The sequence below is a fragment of the Penicillium psychrosexuale genome (assembly GCF_028828465.1).
Source record: "Penicillium psychrosexuale strain IBT 29551 chromosome Unknown utg000003l, whole genome shotgun sequence".
Lineage (NCBI taxonomy): Eukaryota > Fungi > Ascomycota > Eurotiomycetes > Eurotiales > Aspergillaceae > Penicillium > Penicillium psychrosexuale.
Genome location: NW_026643188.1, coordinates 3,460,162 through 3,476,435, shown reverse-complemented (window position 1 = coordinate 3,476,435; position 16,274 = coordinate 3,460,162). Strand labels below are relative to the sequence as shown.

Sequence of the window (16,274 nt, the reverse complement as noted above, 5' to 3'; positions counted from 1 at the left end):
AGACTCCTTGATACATGGATCTGGTCTGCTCCCTGTCCGGATATTCCTTTTTTTTTTTGGCCGAGTCATTTTCTCCTAGTATAATTTCACTTCTTCTGTCATTTCAAAGCTGCTACGCATAAAACTACGGAAGTAGCACATATTCATCATCTCCGACGCCCATGGACTCGAAATTTTGGGGGTTCAGTCTTTATGTACAAGGTAACCACTACCGATTAATCCCAGGCGACACCGGAGAATGGCGAAGAGGTCAACAGGAACCGGAGAGGTGTTCAAGATGATAGGGAAAAACACAGAGGATGGAAAGGAAACAGTACATCAAGAGGGAAATTTGGGATGTGGTACAATAAAAACGCCTGCAAACATTAGAGAAACACAGAATGAGGTCAAGATAGACCCCGATCTAACCATACAAGGCCTGAGGAGACATTTCTCCTGCGGCCATGAAATTGGTCTCAGGGTTTCCAGTGGCCTTGGCAGCGGAGGCGCGGGCCATGGTGGGCGAACTAAAGCAGGGTTAGCAATGCAAATCGATTAACAACCAGGGTACTCACCTTCTGGAGATAGCGTCAGTGAAGAAGAAGTCTTCAATCACCTTCTTGAAAGGAGCCCCAGTAGCTTGAGATCCCTTATTCTGGTCCACAAGCTGGACCTTGCTCAACGAGACAACCGAGGTCGGCTCAACAACGTCGTAGCGACGCATGACAGGGCTGATCTCTTCCATGCGGTCGCGGAGAGCCTCAATATCGTCATAAGGAAGAGGAGCGCCGAGGAATTCGCTAGTGGCACGGATAATCTTCCAGTCATCACGAGCTGCACCGGGGAGGGAAGTGGCAGCACGGGTAACTTGCACACGACCTTCTGTGTTGATGTATGTACCTGACTTCTCGGTGTATGCAGCGCCCGGGAGAACAACATCAGCAAGTTGAGCACCGCGATCACCGTGGTGTCCCTGGTAGACGACAAACGCATCCTTCGGGATCTCGCTTTGGGCGATCTCATCTGCGCCCAAAAGCCAGACCATCTTGGGGGTAGTCTGAGCAACCTGGGAAGATGGTGTAGTGAAGCCAACTTCATAGGCACCAGCCCGAGACGCCGCACGCTGGAGGACATTGTAGCCCTGCCATTCCGGGGTAATGAAGTTGCTTGCATGCTTCTCAACGAAACCACCGACAGCCTCGAAGATTGCTTTAGCATCAGGGTGTTCTGCAGCAGCGCTACCGACGATAATCATTGGCCGTTTGGCTCCGGCAAGCTTCTTGCCAAATTCTCCGGACAAAGCGGATTTCAAGGAAGAGACATCAGCGCCCAAATGGTTGAAGTCAAATGTGCTCTCAAACTCCTCGCCGACAAGTCCAACCTCGAGATCAGATCTAATATACTGCTTGCGGATACGGGCATTCAGAACTGCAGCTTCATGACGAGGGTTTGTCGCAACCAAAAGGATTGCATCTGCCTCCTCGATTCCATAGATCTTGGAATTGAACAGGTAATTGGAGCGCACATCGATACCGTGAGCAATAGGGGCACCACCTCCAGGTTGATCCAGGGCAAGGTTGTCAGAGCCAAGCTTGTTTGCCAGGTCCTTCATGGCAACGAGCGACTCAGTATCAACCAAGTGTCCAGCAATAGCCTTGAACTCATTGGCCTGTGGCTGCAACTTCTTGTGGGCCGATGAGATCTCCGTTAGAGCCTGTTCCCAGGTGGCAGGAACGAATTTGCCCTCCCGACGGATGAGTGGCGTTGTGAGCCGTTGGGTCTTCAACCCATCGCATGCGAATCGCGACTTGTCGTTGATCCATTCCTCGTTAACATCGTCATTCAATCGCGGGACAACCCGCATCACTTCCAGGCCTCTGCTATCAATCCGGATGTTAGAGCCAAGGGCATCAAGGACGTCGATCGATTCGGTGTGCTTGAGCTCCCATGGACGTGCACGGAAAGCATAGGGCTTCGAAGTTAGTGCACCGACAGGGCAAAGGTCAATGATATTGCCTGAGAGTTCTGAATTGAGGTTCTGCTCGAGGTAGGTTCCAATCTGCATGTCATTTCCGCGACCGGCAGTTCCTAGTTCTGGGGCACCGGCGACGTCATTCATGAATCGGACACAACGAGTGCAATGAATGCACCGATTCATTGAGGTCTTGACCAGTGGGCCGATGTTCTTATCCTCCACGGCACGCTTTCCACCGGTTTCATGGAATCGACCCCGATCGGCACCGTAACGCATCGACTGGTCTTGGAGATCACACTCTCCTCCTTGGTCGCAGACCGGACAATCGAGCGGATGGTTGGAGAGAAGGAACTCCATGACACCCTCTCTTGCCTTGTGAACCAGTGGTGAATTCGTCTTCACCACCATACCGGGTTGTACCGGCCAAGCACATGATGCCACCGGCTTTGGGGCACGCTCGACTTCGACAAGGCACATACGACCTATAGTTTCTGTAAGTACACATGCCTCAATGGCGTGGCACGGGGTATTGTCAATTTCACATACAGTTTCCTGCAACCAAAAGTTTTCTTAAGGGACTGGTGTTAGCAAAAACAATGTGTGAGACTCGATCAGAGGCACATACTCGTGGTAACAATATCTGGTGCATGTTAGTACTGCAAGCAAATCGGGCTGGTGGAGTTTTGTCATACCTGGGAACCGTTGCGCCTGCCTGCTCACAGGCCTGGATAAGAGCCGAGCCAGCTTTTGGGAGAGAATGTGAGTGAAGGTTCAATAAGTTATCTCGAGGCAGTATTTACCTTCTACCGACACCTTTTTGCCATCTAGAGAAACAAGCTATCAGTTATCGATCAACTTAGATGGATTAGATAAAGATTGGACTTACCAATGGTGAGTTCCACCTGGGCCGCGCGAGGGGCTGTCGTCGCGAATGCCCGGGGAGTGACCTTAGGAACCCGGAGGGACCGGGCGGCCGCACGAAACAGCTGCGGCCGCATCATTAGAAGGAGAACAGAGATGTGAGGGTGGGAGATAAGGTGGAGGAGGGCGAGGGGGTGAGAGCCTGGGTACGGTTGGAAGTTCAGAGAGCACTTTGCATCGGAATCTGCAGTTACATAATGTGCTGACCATCACTTTGCTGACTAACCTTGGAAGGACAACGGCAAATGGACTCGCGGGGATTGGCTCGATTGACTCGGTTAGGCGGATAAACTTCCGCTCCGGGTTTCCTTATAAGCCACCGTTTCACCCCCTTTCTCCCTTTCCTTTCTCCAATTAAATTGTTAACGGGCATCATTTATTGTAGGAGGCAGGCAATTTCCCTGTTCCTATTTCCTCTACAGCATGTCCCAAGAGCAGAATTGCACCGTAGCTGGAGCTGTCAAAGGTTCGCCTAATGATGACTTTGTTCCTTACCAACGGTAGCTACATTCACCTGATATATAATTTTTGTACTCTGTACATTTTCAGATACCATCCTTCTATTTATTCTAAATTTGCTCATGATATTCCTATATCGCATCTGGTGAGATTTCCGGTCGTAATTAGGACTATGCCGCAGCCAAAGTACATCATGATTTATATACTCTGCGGTATCCTAGGCAGGATAAACACAGCAAGGGAAAAGGATAGTCACGTCAAAGCTCTTCCGAGCAACACCTCGCTACCATGATATTGTACACCGAACTAATAAAATACAAATGCTAAGTTGCAGCTTGAGAATCACTAACCTGCCAAGTGGATTCTTGTTTGGTGCCTGGTAACCAAGCACGAGAAAGACTGGCCCCTCTTGGTCGAACATGCCCAGGCCCATCGTCTTCCTTCTTGGAGTTGTTTAGTGCAGCATGGGAGTTGAGAGCACCTTCAAAAACCCTCCCCGCGGGGAAGGCATAACCATTGGAATCCCATGGCTTGCTTGGGTGCCGCACATTCATTGGAAGAATGGACTGTTCGGCACGGAAATGATCCGTGTTTGCCCTTTGATCAGCTACATCATCATGGCTATTGCGATCGTAAAGGTAGAGGCCCACGAAAGTGAGGCCAATGCCAAATGCTTGAATCGAGGTGGTCGAGCTCCCAAACCATAGAACCGCTACCACAATCACAAACACACGTTTGACCAATGATGCAACCGAATAGGACACAGGAGATACCATTGACAGCAACACAAAAGCCAGGATGTTTTGGGCAAAGTGTGAGACTCCGTTGAACAAAAACTCCATAGAAAGAGCACCGTGGTCCAATGAGCCTTGCTTACCCGATAGCGATATCACACCATCATGAATGAAATCAGATACTAGTGGGTAACCCTCAGTGACAAACCAAATAGGCAGAGTGAGGAAAAAAGCCAGCCCGGAGCAATAACAAAGCAAGTTGAGTTTATCCAACTTTCGCTGCCCCGGGGTTTGTAGATCTGATTCTGCACGGTCTACCTCGTTGAATAGCTTCTTTGAGAATATGTTCTGCGAGACAAACACAATAGCTGCACCAAATGCGCAGAAGATACCGAAGAAATTTGTAGACACTCCGGTCGAGCATGCAAGCATTACACCCAGAGTCAGAGGGATCAGCGATAAATAGGTTGCCCGGGCGTATCGAATGCGAAACAGGATCCGGTATGCTAGAACCGTAAAGAGAGGTGAAAGGCCCTTGATAGTGTGGACTAGAGATACAGGGATTTGTGCAGTAGCCATAGAGCTCAGAATGTGGCCGGCCAATTGAAATACTGCCAGGGGCAATGCTGTGGAAATCACGTCGCGGGATGGGTAGCGAATTCCATGTTGAAGGATCGGGATACTTTGTCGCAACCGAGGTATAACTGTGGAGAGATACACCAATAGCAAACACCAGAAGGAGACGAATGCAAATTGAATCATCGTCAATGTGATCGGCATCGGAAGAGCGTTCAATATCGATTTCGAGGACGTGTTTGTGAGGGCAGAGGTCAGATACCAAACGACACAGAGACCCTTGAGAGACAGTGTGTTAGCGAGCGGCCTGATTGAAGGAGGTTTTCCTTTGCAAATTTCTCATCTCGAAACGCGAATCAACATACAATGAGTCGGTAAGAGACTGGGGCGCGAAGTACTTCGGCCAATTCATGAGCACTGGCACTCATACTGCCATTGCGTGTTCTGATCGTCGTGATGGCTTCGCTGATGCTCTTTCGTGGGCGATGTTTGGGATTTCGCAATGATCCGTTCCCATACTCTCGTGAGTAGAAGGTTGCTTTTCGGGGTTCCCAGACCTCGCTCGGGGTATATTTCACCGAGGCGCTTCGGGTTGGCCGAGTTGACCCCGCGACGGCGTCGATGGTGTCTTCGTACGGCGGGAATTTGTCTATCGGACTGCTCGTTGACTGGGGAACGGAGGATTTGGTTGGAATTTGCAATTCGGCCTGGCGTATGGAGGCGCGTCGCCCATGACCGGTTACTGTAGTTGTAGCCATTTTGCGCGACCCGGAACGTCTACCTTCAGAGAACGTCAATTCGCCGACACCCCCCGACAAGAACCCGCACTTGGTGTCACTTACCCGAGAAGGGCGAGGAAGCAGCTGCGGTGAGGCAATTCCGCTCAATGGTTTCCGGTGAGGATATGTGTCCGCTTCACTAATTAATGGAGGAAAAAGGGCGGGTTGGTTCGCCGGTTTGTCGATGACGAATCTCTTTGGGCGAATGAGCGTCGAGTATAGAAACACACACGTTTTCGGCGGAGCCAAGCGATATGTGAATGTACCTAGTGATGATGACTAGGTATATGGTAGACAAAGGAATTGTTGGGGAAATATAAGTTTGAGATATGTCCCCATAATAAATTGCAACGCGAGAGATGCAATTTGATTTGTATCGCCACTTACATTACTGGATACGAAGTTGATAAGGGTTGAGGAAGTACCTCGAAAGTATCCGCATGCGCCTATGTATGATTATTCCTATTGCATAGCAATCTCTACCATGCATTATTCTTCTTATTTTCTACTATTCCAACCTCCTGTTTTCTATAATAAGAAAATGTGCCTTGTTCCGTCTTCGTATGCTTTTGGATCCATTACGCGTCATCCGGATCACGTGGCATGGACCCTGATCTGCATGCAATTAATTGTCATGGCTTTGGGAGTTAGTTAGGGCAGGGAACATTTAGATATACATGCACTGATGCAGCCTCTGTCCTTGACAACGTACTATACCAATCTGATCTATTTGGCCCAATATAATTCCCCCTTCTTGGGATTGGGCGTCATGCAGGATACTATAAATCGTATCACCTTTTCTCTGTGTACAAGGTTACAATGTGCAAAACAAAGGAAATATTCGATCTTCGGAGTAGTATGGATATACGTTGAGTATACATTTGGATTGTTGACATACCTAACCATCTACTTTATTACATAGTCCGATCTATAGAAGATGAGCAGAGTGGTATTGTATGTATGAAAATGGAGACCAACTATGCCTAATTGAGTAGTTCACAGGAACCTATATATATCCAAGTGGAAGGTTCTCTTCTGACTCTGCTCCTTCCTCGATCTCTTGTTCCATGCCATCGGTCCTCTCCCTCCTCCTCCCACCTCACTTCTTCTTCTATCCTCCAGTCCCAATCTCGTCTCTTCTCACCTTCCACTACTTCCTCATCTCCAAAAGTTCCCTTATGTTTACCATCATCTCGCAAGAATCTGCTCGGAATCCTTTTCGTTGCATGTAAACTCACTTGGTTTCCAACGAGCCTGTTTGTCCCAACCTTCACGCAGCGACTTCATTACTTTTTTTTTTCGCCTTTCTTCTTTGCTGTTTCTATCTCTGGTTTTGTTTCTGTTTTACTTTAATCTCTTCCAGTTGACAACATGTCTACCCTAAGCGGACCTTCAACACTTGGTCGAATGGGGAATGGGGGATGTTTTACCTCCAATGATACCATTGATGTGCGAAATCTTTCTTTTGGACACGATTCCTCGGTATGCTTCTCGGGAGACAGCTTTGAATCGATTCTCCAGCATGCTAATCACATTGGTCGCGACAGAACCCTCAGAACTCGATTGCTCATTACGGTTCTTCCGATACGGCTGAAACATCCCGGCATGGAATGTTGCAGTCCTTGTCTGGTGAAGGGGCTGAGCACTCGTCGAGCAAGGTATGTGTTTCCTCTGGTGTTGACTCATGCGTTTGGGTGTCTGTGATCTCACAATCCTAGAAGCAGAAGCTAGATCATATCAAAGTTGAACCTTTGAACGGACAAACATCGGATCTTGACAGAATACTGGCCAAGATTTCCCCCAAAACACAACCCCTTTCACGTTCTGAAACCGATCGCTCTTCTGTTTCGTCCCAGATCACTCCAGTTACAACGGTGTCAACTTTAACCCTCAAAAAAGCCCCCAATCCTTACCCCCAGGAAGACAGAACGGTGGAGCTCCTTCGTCTTAGGCAGGAACTCCTTGCTGCAAATTCCAAGATTGCTCTGCAGGAGCAGGAGCTTGCCCAAACCCGCGTGATAAAACATACCTTGGATCAAGCCCTTGGTCCGTCATCAGAGGCTGATTTCGGCAGCCGCGAAATTACAGAGCAGACCATTAGTCACCTGCAGAATGCTTTTAATGCATCGAGCTCTGCATTCTCTCACTGTCAAGATGCGTGGAGTGCCCAAGACGATTCGCAATCTGATGTCTCGGATCCATTGTCTACAGGAGCTTACAATAGATCTCGCGCACTCTGGGCCCAGAATGAGGCTGCCACAGACAGAGAATACGGAGAGAGCCTTTCAGGCACCAGCAGCTCGACAAGCCAGGAGCCAAATCGGTTCTGGGGAGTCTCGAATGTGTATCCTCCGTTTCCCGGCCCACCATCTCTACAATCGCAAAGACCACACTCGGGGTCCCCAGCTAGTCCATGTGGATTCTACTCACGTCCCATTGGTGAACAGATGTTGTGTCCTTCAGGACCCATCACTGGGGCTCGTCGCTCCATCACTCAAAACAGTAGGGGTGGATCTCTATTCCCAATTCAGTCTACTCCTTGGGGTGAATTTGCTTCTGGGTCCTCCAGTGAGCAGACCGTCAAGTCACCTGCTTCGCCGAAGAGACCTCCTAGCGCCTTTCAGCAGATCGGGCTTTACTCTGTGCCCTCTTACCCCCCTCGACCGATTGGCAGCCCCCTTTCACCTACTGCTACCGAGTTTACGGGTACCAACACGAATGAAACCACATGGACCAACTCGGTAAGAGATAACCATGTGCATCGTGTTTACATTCATTCTAACTCTTGTCAGACGAGCGGCAATTCCATCCAGACGTACGTGTCCCCACTCGAGCCACTCAACTATCGACGCCTGCTCGACAAGAATGTGTCGTGTGATTGGAAGTACATTGTAGACAAGATCATCTGCAACAATGACCAACAAGCTTCAATTTTCTTACAGCAAAAGCTCAAGGTCGGCACAACTGAGCAAAAATACGACATTATCGAGTCAATTGTGCACCAAGCCTACCCACTCATGGTTAACCGCTTTGGAAACTTCCTCATACAACGCTGCTTTGAACATGGAACTCCGGAGCAAGTCGTCGCTATCGCGAATGCAATCAGAGGAAATACGCTGAACCTCAGCATGGATGCATTTGGCTGTCATGTCGTCCAAAAGGCGTTTGACTGCGTTTCAGAAGAGCATAAAGCTATCATGGTACATGAACTTCTTCGCAGAATTCCTGAGACGGTGGTCCATCGATATGCGTGCCACGTTTGGCAGAAACTCTTCGAGCTCCGGTGGAGTGGTGAGCCTCCGCAGGTGATGGCCAAAGTAAATGACGCACTACGTGGAATGTGGCACGAGGTTGCTCTTGGAGAGACAGGAAGTCTGGTCGTCCAAAATATCTTTGAGAACTGTGTGGAGGAGGAAAAGGTGAGACTCCCCGTCAGATACCATACGCATCAAGCCCCTTGTTTTCGCTGTCCTACTTCTCTGTTGGTCCTTTATATTGATTATGCCAATGCTAATCTATTGCAGCGACCGGCAATCGAAGAAGTACTGGCGAAGATCGATGTACTCGCTCATGGCCAATTCGGGAATTGGTGCATCCAACACATCTGCGAGCACGGTGCTCCCCACGACAAGAGCCGTGCTGTTGAGCATGTTCTTCGTTGGTCTGTGGATTACAGCATGGATCAGTTCGCGTCTAAGATTGTGGAAAAATGCCTCAAGATTGGCGGCACAGAGTTTATGGATCATTATCTCTCTCGTGTCTGCACTGGCCGATCTGACCGACCTCGCATGCCATTGATCGACAGTAAGTTGCTCAGGCTTTAACGCCGTGAAAACGTACTAATTTTTTTTAGTAGCGGGTGACCAGTATGGTAACTATCTCATCCAATGGATTTTGATGAACGCCGCACCTCATCAACGAGAGCTCGTGGCGAGCCACATTCGGTAACACTCCCTGACAGTCTATTCTACTTTGAGTGGTCTGAAGTCTAACCTGATTTAACTAGGAAACACATGGTCTCCCTTCGTGGCTCTAAATTTGGCTCTCGTGTGGCAATGCTTTGCTGCAACCCGTCTCATGCTACACGCCCTGGTCCTGGGGCTGGAATGCAAATTGGCCGTTTCAACAATTTCAACGAAGACAAATTTACGACCACGAGCCAATCCGGTGGTCGTTTTGGCCGGGGACATCAATGGGGACCCCATTATGCGCCACTTCGTTGAGTCTGCCTCTTAATACTTCATGTTCCCTTTGATGGGCGTGCAAAAAAAAAAAAAAAAAGAGCAAAAAAACAACAACAACCAGAATCAACAACGAAGAAGAAAAAGCACCAGTTAAGCATTTCATCTCCTCTGCTTTCAAGCAGACAGTCTGTCTTTGCCGGTTTGCCTGACTGTGTCTTATCAATATCTGTCGACCCAGTTCCCAATTATCCAATCATTTCTGTGTCTCAATATTGTGAGTTATCATTGCTTGCCGATTTATTCATTTGGCTTGCTATCCCCAGTGGCTATCATTTCATTCAGTCTTATGGATTGAAGCTTGGGGCGTGTCACGTTAAATTTCTCTTCAAGAAAACCACATTGTTATTACCCAAATTCTAATCGAATATTTAATCCATCATGAACCTTATGTGGATAGAATATCATTTTTAGGGAGCAGCACTTGGAGTGTCATTGGAAGCAGTCACCACTTCGTCCTTTTCCCATGGTTTCCGTCGCCGTGGTTTCTCACTGGAAGTATCGTGGCCACTAAGCACCGTGTCTGGGATGTCCTGGATCCCAGGTATTGGTTGTCCCGTAGTGATGAGTTCCACAATGTGTGCAAATGACGATGGATAAGCAGGTTCAGAACGTGTTGAACTCTCAGCCCCAGATGTGCTTGGGTCGGATGCCTTGGAGATTTGTAAGTCTGTGTTGCCCAGCCCTTGGGGCTCCGTTGTCCGCGATGCCAACCACGACTTGAAGGCAGAAAAGTCAATAGCCGGAGTGAGGTTTTCTTTTCTATGCTAATATTAGTACCCAACCCATTTTGCGTATATGTCCTCGACCTACCGTGAGAAAAAGAAACACTTCGCTTTTAGGACAAGGTCGTCATCCCGGTTCATCTCCACCTCGGTGGCGGGGGTGTCGGGGTGACCAAGTATTATTGAGAGGCCATTTGCAAACTCGGGATCCGATATGAAGGGGTAAGAATGTAATCTTTCAAATATCTGAGCTTGCGAGGCCTGCGCCATTGTTCGATGAAGAATACACACAGATATCTGAGATGCGGAGGATGCGGAGGATGCGTGGGGCAATCTTAGTTGTAAGCTAACTACTCCGTAGCCGAGGCTCGTCTGCTCTAGTGCGCTCGCCAATTGTTTACTCTGCACCATTTGACCGCATAGAGCCTTTTCTACTCACCTCGAGAAATGGTGAAAGCGACATGGCACTTGCGAGAGAAAAAGATTGGTATATACAAACGCCTCACCCATTCCCCATGCTAACTTTTGGCCCTTGAACAGAACAGAAAAATCCAGGGATATCTTGCGACGCCAAACTATGCAATATTAAGATAATTCCACACCCTAGACCATGATATCCATTCCACCTGACGTTGGGTTGGGTGCTTCAGAGTGCAGGGATGTACTTTTACTTTGACAACCGGGGCAGTTATGCACGACCTCATGGGCAAAGAGATCGCAGTCGATACAAAAGTGGTTATGACATGCGGTACACTCGTAGCGACTGCTCACACTCATTCCCTTGGTCTGGTTCTCTGTCATTTGCCAGTGATCCTCCAAAGGCACGGACGGAAAAGAAAGACCACAGGCAAAGCAAGCGGAGCTTCGCGAGGCTCGACGCCACGGCACCTCGACCCAGTTGATCAAGGGGAATAGATGATGATACGATCGTGCCAAATGGGTTGAAAGGATCAAAGTGAGCCCACAAGATGGGCATTCGGCAGGAAGACTACACACTTTGCTGTTGCATCGTGAGCAAAGATAGCCTCCTCGTGAGGGCTTTGAATGGCATGCACAGAGCGAGGGATAGGACTCCACTGTACGAGAAGGGAACCCCATCATCAGCAATGAGCCTGCAGATTCTTTCTGTGAGTAGGCAGCTGGGGGTGTAGTCACGTCCATCATCAGCTCCCGGAAGTGCTGCTCATTCAGTGCTACTCCATATGCTGTTTCATCACCACCATTGGTTTTTGTACAAAGTTCCCGGCAAATTGCAACCTGGGCTGCGAGCCCCACCATATTAACCCTAATTTTGTCGCTAATCAGGGTATCTATCGTTTGGTGAATGTCTCCAGGATCGGAGGAAAGGAGGGAACCATATATAAATAGCACTTCTCGAGTGCCATGGCTAGGTGTATGGCTAAATTCACCAATTAGTTTCGTTTAAATCCCCCAGGTTTCATGTAGCCAGTGTAAACACATACAAAAGAGCACCACGTGCCATCTCCAATCCATTCTGAAGACTAGGCAAACCTTTCGGATCTTGTGTTTTGAGGGCTTGAATGGCGGTGAGGTGTTCTGTTGGATTTCCACTCATGTCACTGACTCGGAGCGCGAGACCATCTCTCAGGCCGAGGACACCAAGCTGGGAGATGGGATTTTGTTCAAAAAATTCCCTCACAAATTCCTGGGCATATCGGAGAGTCAACAAGTATCTCGTGGGTCGCAAGTCCTTCTCAGACATGGATTGTGAAAGATCCAGAATTAGGATGAGATGTCGAATGATACCGCGCTGTAGTGGTGTCGTATCTTTCAAGAGCCTGGATGACCGATACACTTCAGCAAGAATATGGGGACACGGCAAAGGGAAGAAACTGACCTTTTTCGTTTCCCGGCCTCCAGAAGCCCTTCAACGGTCGAGTTGATGGTACCATCTGCACCCTCCACCAGTGTCTCCCAGGTTCTGGATAGCTCCCATTCTGCGCCTCCGCGCTGCTTTCTTTTGGCTCGCGGATTATCGCCCCGAGTCACCTGTAAATCATCTTCGTCTTCGGTTACCTCCCCCACATATTCTTCGTCGGAGTCGGCCATGTTCGTAGGTAAGAGTGGAGAGAGAAAGAGAGAGGATCCAAGCGGAAGACCGAGAATGGTCCAAGCTTCCGACGGAGCTCCGTTGGAGAATATCCTCCCTATCTCCTCTTTCACCGAGTCGCAAGTCGCAATCTCTTCCAAACCAAGCTTTTTTGGAATAGCTCCGACGATAGCCGTAGACGGTTAAGCTAGAAACCCCCCGATGTGGGGAAGAAGATCCATTCGTGCTGGCGTAGCAGTTCAAGTCCTCCGTCCAGTCACTGTCCGCCCTACCCCTCCTCTTCTTTCTCGCACACTACACAAACTTTCTCTTTCACATTCTCCTCGACTCCGGCCTCGACTGCCTACACCCGCGGCTATATTAGATCTGAATTTCCCTCCCATTAGGCATTGTTCCGCCGAAGCCCGCATGATGGCTTCTCAAGAGCGAGAGACACTTCCTGACGTGTGAGTGATGCCCCCCGCTTGGGCTATTATGTTTCTTTTTTTGCTGCCTTTTCGTTTGCCACATTCAAGTCCTCCCTTTCTTTCTGGTTCGCAGCATTGGAAACTGACATGACAATAGAGCTAAGCCTATCAACTACCATGTCTCCCTTTTCGACTTGCAGTTCGGTGGTTCATGGGAATACAAGGGCGCATTGAAGATCGATCTTAAAGTCACCCATGCTACCAGCGAGATTGTGCTGAACTCGAAGGAGATCGAAGTACAAAATGCTGAGATATTGGGAAAAGATGGTACGTGTGGGAGAATATAATTAGGGTGATATAGAGAGGACAAAACTTATTTCGGTCTTCTTGTCATAGGGAGCCAATTGGCCAAAGTATCCGGGATCACCTACGACAAGCAATCAGAGCGAGTTTCCCTCGCTTTCTCGCAAGAGATTGCGCCGGCAGACGTTGTCCTTTCCATCAACTTTACGGGCACTATGAACAACGCCATGGCCGGTTTCTACCGCTCGAAGTATAAGCCGGTGGGGGAGCCATCTACCGACACTCCTAAGGAGGATGACTTCTACTACATGCTAAGCACTCAATTTGAGTCCTGCGATGCACGAAGGGCTTTCCCTTGTTTCGATGAGCCAAACTTGAAATCCACCTTCGATTTCGAGATCGAAGTTCCCAAGGGACAGACTGCACTGAGCAACATGCCGGTTCAATCCGAAAGAGACGGAAACAAGCCTGGTTTGAAGTTTGTCACGTTCGAGAAGACGCCGGTTATGAGCACCTATCTTCTGGCCTGGGCAGTTGGTGACTTCGAATACGTCGAGGCTATGACCGAGCGCAAATACCAAGGCAAGAGTATTCCCGTTCGAGTCTATACCACGCGGGGCCTTCAGGACCAGGCTCGCTTTGCACTGGAATGTGCTCACCGCACGATTGACTATTTCTCGGAAGTCTTTGAAATTGAATACCCCCTCCCCAAAGCTGATCTCCTGGCAGTTCACGAATTTGTGAGTAACCATTTATTCCCTATGTGTTCCAAGCTTTTCATTTGAGCTAAAATGCGAGTCTCTAGGCCATGGGTGCCATGGAGAACTGGGGTCTTGTGACCTATCGAACGACCGCTGTTCTCTTCGATGAAGGGACGTCCGACAACCGCTACAAGAACCGCATTGCTTACGTTGTAGCTCACGGTCAGTCCCCACATCCATTCGATCTCTGCATATGTTGATGTCAAGATGGATTCGTTATCTGACTCATTTTATAGAGCTGGCTCACCAGTGGTTTGGCAACCTTGTCACCATGGACTGGTGGAATGAGTTGTGGCTGAATGAGGGATTCGCAACCTGGGTCGGTTGGCTTGCCGTTGATCATTTCTATCCTGGTGAGCTTTGGTCGCTTCTGGCAGATGAGCCTCTGACGCAGTATCTAATGTGCAAGCAGAGTGGAATGTCTGGTCTCAGTTTGTCGTACGGAATTCCCGAGGTAATATCCATTATGCTACGACTGATATTGACGTTCTTCCAGGCTGAAGGTGTGCAACAAGCATTTCATCTCGACTCGCTCCGCGCTTCCCACCCTATCGAAGTTCCCGTTAGGAACGCCCTCGAAGTCGACCAAATTTTCGACCATATCAGCTACCTGAAGGGAAGCTCTGTCATTCGCATGCTTAGTGTTCATCTCGGCAGGGAGACTTTCTTGCGTGGAGTTGCGGACTATCTCAAATCTCATGCATATGGTAGGGCGTCAAAGAAGAAGATTTCAAGGAACATCTGCTGAGTGGTTATAGGAAATGCAACCACAAATGACCTGTGGTCCGCCCTGAGCAAAGCCTCCGGTCAGGACGTGCATTCTTTCATGGTAAGTACCCCTTAGCTCTTTGTTTGGCTGTCTGTTGGTCAGCTTGAGATCTGACTGAGCTGCCCTAGAATCCCTGGATTCGCAAAATCGGATTCCCGGTTGTCACCGTGACAGAGCAGCCCGGCCAGATCACCGTTAGCCAGAATCGATTCTTGTCTACCGGCGATGCGAAGCCAGAGGAGGATGAGACGAAATGGTGGATTCCTCTCGGCATCAAATCCGGAGCAGAACTAGCTACTGTTGACACCCGTGCTCTAAACTCGAAATCCGACACCATCAGCGGACTTGGGGAGGGCACTTTTTACAAGATCAACAAGGACTTGTCTGGGTTCTACCGAACGAACTACCCCCCCGTGCATCTGGCAAAGCTGGGCCAGTCGCTTGATCTGCTGAGCACCGAGGACAAGATCGGTTTGCTGGGTGATGCAGCTGCCCTTGCAGTCTCTGGCGAGGGCACTACGCCCGCTTTGTTGACTCTTCTGGAAGGATTCAAGGAGGAACAAAATTATCTGTGAGAAACTTCGCCTTATGGTCCTTTGGTATCATTTCTAATCTCTCATCTTGCAGTGTTTGGTCCCAAATCTCTGCATCTCTGGGGAACCTCCGGTCGGTTTTCTCACAAAACGAGAAAGTGGCCAACGGATTGAAGCAATTTACCCTTCAACTGGCTTCCCCAGCCGCAGAACGGATTGGCTGGGAGTTCAAACCTGATGAGGACTATCTCATTGTCCAGCTTCGGAAGCTACTTATTGCAATGGCCTGTAATGCGGGTCATGAAGGGTGAGCTATTTTTCATCGTGTCCGGATGTTGTTGAACGCTCTCTAATACAGTCTCATTATCTTATAGATTTGTTTCAGAGGCCAAGCGCCGTTTTGATCTCTGGGCGACCAAAAAAGACATCAGTGCCATCCATACTAATCTACGGTCAGTGATTTTCAGCGTGAATGTGTCCGTGGGCGGCCGCAAGGAATACGATGCCGTTAAGGAAGAGTATATCCAGACAGACTCTGTGGATGGCAAAGAGATTTGCCTGTCCGCACTGGGACGCACAAAAGATGCTGCTCTGGTGAAGGACTACTTGGACTTCGTGTTTTCAGATAAGGTGGCTGTCCAAGACATCCACAGCGGTGCTGTATCTCTGGCCGCCAACTCGAAGGTTCGGCATTTGCTATGGCAGTACATCAAGGACAACTGGACTGTTGTCGAAACACGATTGTCATATAACAATGTTGTGTTTGAGCGCTTTGTCCGTATGGGTCTATCAAAGTTTGCCGACCACCAGACCAATGATGACATTGCGGCCTTCTTCAAGGACAAGGAAACGGGGGCCTATGAGCGTGCGCTCGTGATTGTCTCGGATAACATTCGAACCAATGCATCCTATAAGGAGCGTGAGGAGGCGTTGGTTCTTGAATGGCTGCTGGCACATGGTTACGCATAAATGTGCATCTACAAACATGGTGGCTTTATGATTTTCAACAATAAATGTGTTCAACTGGACTCTTTCTTTGAT

General features: G+C 49.0%; 6 protein-coding genes across 6 annotated transcripts; 2 read left to right on the top strand and 4 right to left on the bottom strand.

Moving 5' to 3' along the window:
- Window positions 1-403: 403 nt before the first annotated feature.
- On the bottom strand, window positions 404-2,955 carry N7518_005211 (putative NADH-ubiquinone oxidoreductase, subunit G; the record flags this gene model as incomplete). The annotated part of the gene is made up of 7 exons (XM_057186138.1): window positions 404-506; window positions 555-2,436; window positions 2,501-2,523; window positions 2,580-2,594; window positions 2,647-2,698; window positions 2,755-2,778; window positions 2,841-2,955. The coding sequence occupies 7 exons, from the start codon at window positions 2,953-2,955 to the stop codon at window positions 404-406; spliced, it is 2,214 nt and encodes a 737-aa protein (XP_057042908.1).
- A 702-nt stretch (window positions 2,956-3,657) lies between these two features.
- N7518_005210 (putative ER to Golgi transport protein (Sly41)) lies at window positions 3,658-5,402 on the bottom strand (the record flags this gene model as incomplete). Its single annotated transcript, XM_057186137.1, has 2 exons — window positions 3,658-4,923; window positions 5,010-5,402. The coding sequence occupies 2 exons, from the start codon at window positions 5,400-5,402 to the stop codon at window positions 3,658-3,660; spliced, it is 1,659 nt and encodes a 552-aa protein (XP_057042907.1).
- Window positions 5,403-6,794: 1,392 nt separating this feature from the next.
- N7518_005209 (Pumilio-family RNA binding repeat-containing protein) lies at window positions 6,795-9,646 on the top strand (the record flags this gene model as incomplete). The annotated part of the gene is made up of 7 exons (XM_057186136.1): window positions 6,795-6,905; window positions 6,971-7,081; window positions 7,142-8,164; window positions 8,216-8,842; window positions 8,948-9,227; window positions 9,277-9,367; window positions 9,430-9,646. 7 exons carry the CDS (start codon window positions 6,795-6,797, stop codon window positions 9,644-9,646), a joined length of 2,460 nt encoding a protein of 819 aa, XP_057042906.1.
- A 428-nt stretch (window positions 9,647-10,074) lies between these two features.
- N7518_005208 (DUF5572 domain-containing protein) lies at window positions 10,075-10,659 on the bottom strand (the record flags this gene model as incomplete). The annotated part of the gene is made up of 2 exons (XM_057186135.1): window positions 10,075-10,426; window positions 10,478-10,659. The coding sequence occupies 2 exons, from the start codon at window positions 10,657-10,659 to the stop codon at window positions 10,075-10,077; spliced, it is 534 nt and encodes a 177-aa protein (XP_057042905.1).
- Window positions 10,660-10,992: 333 nt separating this feature from the next.
- Window positions 10,993-12,464, bottom strand: N7518_005207 (TFIIH/NER complex subunit SSL1; the record flags this gene model as incomplete). The annotated part of the gene is made up of 3 exons (XM_057186134.1): window positions 12,248-12,464; window positions 11,853-12,188; window positions 10,993-11,788 (listed from the first exon to the last, which is right to left on the bottom strand). The coding sequence occupies exons 1-3, from the start codon at window positions 12,457-12,459 to the stop codon at window positions 10,993-10,995; spliced, it is 1,344 nt and encodes a 447-aa protein (XP_057042904.1). The 5' UTR covers window positions 12,460-12,464.
- A 407-nt stretch (window positions 12,465-12,871) lies between these two features.
- Window positions 12,872-16,202, top strand: N7518_005206 (M1 family metallopeptidase; the record flags this gene model as incomplete). The annotated part of the gene is made up of 11 exons (XM_057186133.1): window positions 12,872-12,906; window positions 13,025-13,194; window positions 13,264-13,910; window positions 13,976-14,093; window positions 14,168-14,284; window positions 14,344-14,369; window positions 14,428-14,638; window positions 14,690-14,760; window positions 14,829-15,271; window positions 15,328-15,540; window positions 15,608-16,202. 11 exons carry the CDS (start codon window positions 12,872-12,874, stop codon window positions 16,200-16,202), a joined length of 2,646 nt encoding a protein of 881 aa, XP_057042903.1.
- Window positions 16,203-16,274: the final 72 nt, after the last annotated feature.